Here is a 4,137-nt window from a genome sequence, read left to right on the forward strand (position 1 = left end):
GAGGGAGGGAGGGAGGGAGGGAGGAAGGAAGGAAGGAAGGAAGGAAGGAAGGAAGGAAGGAAGGAAGGAAGGAAGAAAGGGAGGGAGGGAGGAAAGAAGGAAGGGAGGAAGGAAGGAAAGAAGGAGAGAAGAATGGTAGAGAGAGAAAAAGAGTAAAAGAAAGGAAATGAAAAAAATATGGAATAAGGACATATGGGAGATCTTTGAATTAATTTTGTAACTTTCTTTAAGTTTAAATTATTTCAAAATAAAGATAAATAGTAAATATATAATACCATGGTCCATTTAAATAAATAAAATTATTTGTATTTATTGCAAGTCTATGTATGGATGCAACCACAGATAAATAGTGTAAGATATTAAAACATTTCACAGATTCGTAAAATACTGTAACAACCATGCATCTTTTGTTCATATGATAGAATGGGTGTGCAACTATGACTCATTGGCCACATCTGGCCTACTTCTTGTTTTGGTCAATAAAGTTTCATGGAATACACCATGTCCATCTGTGTTGTCTAGGGCTGCTTTCTTATAACAGCAGAGTTCAACAGAGACCTTATGACTTGCAAAGCCTAAGGTATTTATTTTCTGTCCCTTTAAGGAAAATGTTGCCATGTCTTGCATAAATATCTAAGAGCACTCGGTGAATTCTGTCTTCTTCCTCAATGTGCCTAAATCCTGAAGTGTTTAGAATAAAGCAAGAATCACTAGTTTTTCTCTTGGAAGTTTTAGCAAGTTTACACAAAAGAATGGCTTTAAAATGTTGGGACTCTATTAAAATAAGGAGAATTGCAATATCACTAGCCATCATATCCTCATTCTAAATATATATTCAATGACCATAAAATACAAAAATAAGAAAATGTCATTGTACCACCTGGAAAACATGCTGTATATAAGATCTTTATAGAATGTGTGGGTTAACTGAAAGTATGTTATAAATGAAAGTTCAAATATTGAAAAACAATAAGACATTTCCAATGCAATGATAATCAATAGGACTGTTTTTTACAATTTCTTCCTTCTATGTGGTATTATTCCAAGTCCATATTTTATCATTAGTCTCAGTCTTTCAGAGAACTCACAAAAACCCTAAGTTCTAAGAAGCAAGCAGAGTAATTCCCTGTGTAAAACAATATATTGTAACTGTGCTGTTTGGCTTAAGGCAAATATGTTCCTCAAACCAGAAGTGATAGGAATGTCTTACTTCCAGCTCAAAGGTGTCCCCTTATTTCATGAAAGACTATCATGTGCTTCTTTCCCTAGGAAAGATAAATGACTCTATCTCATTCAGAGCAACATAAAGCACAAAAGATGATATGCTTTAATTCATTGAAAAGGTTATTAGGAAAATGTGAATCACTGCAGAACTGCTATTAAGAAAATAATTACTAGAGGAGATAGAAATATATATTGACATATATATAATTACACTATATATACAAGTAGCATATAGCTTTAGTATAGTAAAGAATTATAGATATACATATACAAAGTACTAAGGTTCAGGAGGTAGATGGAACCTATAAATGTATATTGATATATGGATATATGTATGTGCATGAGTACATATCAATTTGTATGCTTATTCTACTTTGTGAGCATTAGTTCTTTATATAAATTACATAAGAATAAACTACCCCTTATGTGTGTTTCAGAATCGTCTTAAGTAATGGAATTCACCCTGCTGTGGCCTAAATAACTTTGGAAGCCATATTCATCTTCATTAGTCTTCACAGAAGAGCTTTTTTATATTCATAACACTAGAGTGTTAAAGGTGTTTTATATTTCTATCTGCTAAAAGCTTAGTTAAATTATGGTTTTTACTAGGCTCCAAATTAAATTGTAACCAATGTGTAGTGTGGAAAGATCCATTCTTTATGATTCTGGGCATTAGAATGTAACAGAATTTAAATTATCCTTTAGCTGGTGGCATATTTTATAGGATAATGTTCAGAGAACTAAGAAATGTGGGGTATTTTAACCATAGGAAGGGAGAAACTTACTTTTCATTACAAATGAAAGATTCCGTGAAAGGGAGTCTTTATTTTTTTCAATTGCTCCAACAATTTCATACATTACCTAGGATAAAAGAAAATGGCATAATTATTAATGATGAAACATGACCACAAGAATAATTCCCTTTAAAGAACAACTTGATTCAGGGGAGGCTTAAAGTTATTCATAAAAAAAGCTCCTTCAGGTCTTAGAGTTCACATTACATGCAGGTTCAAAGTGCTCACCTGTGTGCTGTCATTCTGCACATTACACAAGGGACACCTCTCTGTTCTAATTTGCAAAGCCCTCCTCTCATCATTAGTTTAAGAGAAAATGGTGGTGACTCACATTCATAGAGTCACCTTTATATTTAAGGCCTCTAACCTGCGCAGAAAACTCACTAAGCAAGTGGAAAGACTCCGTGACACCTTGAAAAGGAAGTGTGATTTCAGTTTGATAAATTCAGTCTCTTTATTAAAAGGGTCCTTTTGGATCATTTAAACCATTAATCTGAAGTCTTTAAAATGAAGAAAACATATGAAAAAATAATGCCTAGATTATTCAAGGACAGTTTACTTCTAAATACACTTAAATGACTTCATTGTCTGCTTTCATTGGTATTCCAGTCTGGCCTGGGAGATTTGGTCTCTTAAGAGATTCATGTTTTATTGTCGCTCCCAATCTCAGCTAAGCATGAACTCCAATGTGGTCTTGAGAAATCAGCTCAGCCAGAAGGCTTATCAGTTTCAACAGCTGCTTCTGCTTCTTGTGGAAAAATTTTGAGGCATGTCACTATGGTCAGGTGTCATAGGCTGTCCTTTGCCCTGGTGGGTCAGGACTGAACTAAGGGAGGCAGCTGCCCAATGAATGCCACCTCTTTTTTCAAAATATATTTTTATTGATTTCAGAGAGGAAGGGAGAGAAAAAGAGATAGAAACATCAGTGATAAGAGAGAATCTGATCTGCAGCCTCCTGCATGTCGCACACTGGAGGTCAAGTCTGTAACCCGGGCATGTGTCCTGAGTGGGAACTGAACTGAGACCTCCTGGTTCATATGTTGATGCTCAGCCACTGAGCCACACTGGCCAGGCTGAATGGCACATCGCCCATAAGGGAGTATGGGTGGTTAGGTCAATAAAGACAACAATCACCCGACTGCTTGTAAATTTTAACTAGTCAGCTTGAGAGGACTGTCTCATGGGCAGCAAGAGGGGACTAAACAGAAAAGGAATCCATGAGAAAGAGGCTATGTATCTAGTGAGAGGAATATAGAAAAAAGCCAAATAACCCCGAATGAGCCTTGCAGATGCACATTCAGTTGTAAGAAATAATTCAGTTGTGGACCCTTCACCCAATCCCTCCAATGATAATATCCTAGAAAACCATCACAACCAGAATATTGACATTAATGAGCTAAACATTCAGGACATTCACATCATCACCTGGATCATCCATGTTGACAATTTATGGGTACACTCACCTGCCTAAAATCAATTGAACACATCTGTATGAATCTATTTCTCCATTCTTTAATCTGTTCCATTGACCTATGTCTTCACCTCCATCTTGATTAATTTATAATATGACTTTAATTAAGTAGACTAATTCCTCCCACATTATTCTCCTTTTAAAGAGTTGTTTTAACTATTCTACTTTCTTCATGTTTTCATATACATTTTAGAATAATATTCACTATATATTGCTATATCTAAACAAAATTTCACATGATTTTGATAGGAATTACATCAAACCCCTGTATCAATTTGGGGAGAATTATTACTATATTATTAGTAAATTGACTATTTATTGTATTGTCTTCAAATCCACAAATATGACATATATCTCCTTTTATTTAGATCTTTGACTTTTTTCATCCACATTTTGTTGTTTTTAGCATATAGATCTTCATGTTTTGTTAGATTTATACCTATTTGCATTTTTATGAGTGATTATCAATGTTATATTTTAAATTTACTGTCCATTACTAGTATCCATATATAAAAACCTAAGTGACCATTATGACCAGTCGACCAGTTGCTATGACACACACTGACCACCAGGGAGCAGATGCTCAATGCAGGAGCTGCCCCCAGTGGTTGGTGTGCTCCCACAGCCAACCTCCCACAGCTGGCCAAC

At 35.2% G+C, this 4,137-nt stretch overlaps 1 protein-coding gene across 1 annotated transcript in view; it reads right to left on the reverse strand.

Moving 5' to 3' along the window:
* MYO16 (myosin XVI) overlaps window positions 1–4,137 on the reverse strand; it is a 449,416-nt gene that overhangs the window by 160,385 nt on the left and 284,894 nt on the right. The window contains exon 24 of the mRNA XM_005884469.2: window positions 2,010–2,085. Within this exon, the coding sequence (XP_005884531.1) occupies window positions 2,010–2,085 (76 nt within the window). The remainder of the gene's footprint in view (window positions 1–2,009; window positions 2,086–4,137) is intronic.

This window comes from Myotis brandtii, unplaced genomic scaffold, assembly GCF_000412655.1.
Source record: "Myotis brandtii unplaced genomic scaffold, ASM41265v1 scaffold83, whole genome shotgun sequence".
NCBI lineage: Eukaryota > Metazoa > Chordata > Mammalia > Chiroptera > Vespertilionidae > Myotis > Myotis brandtii.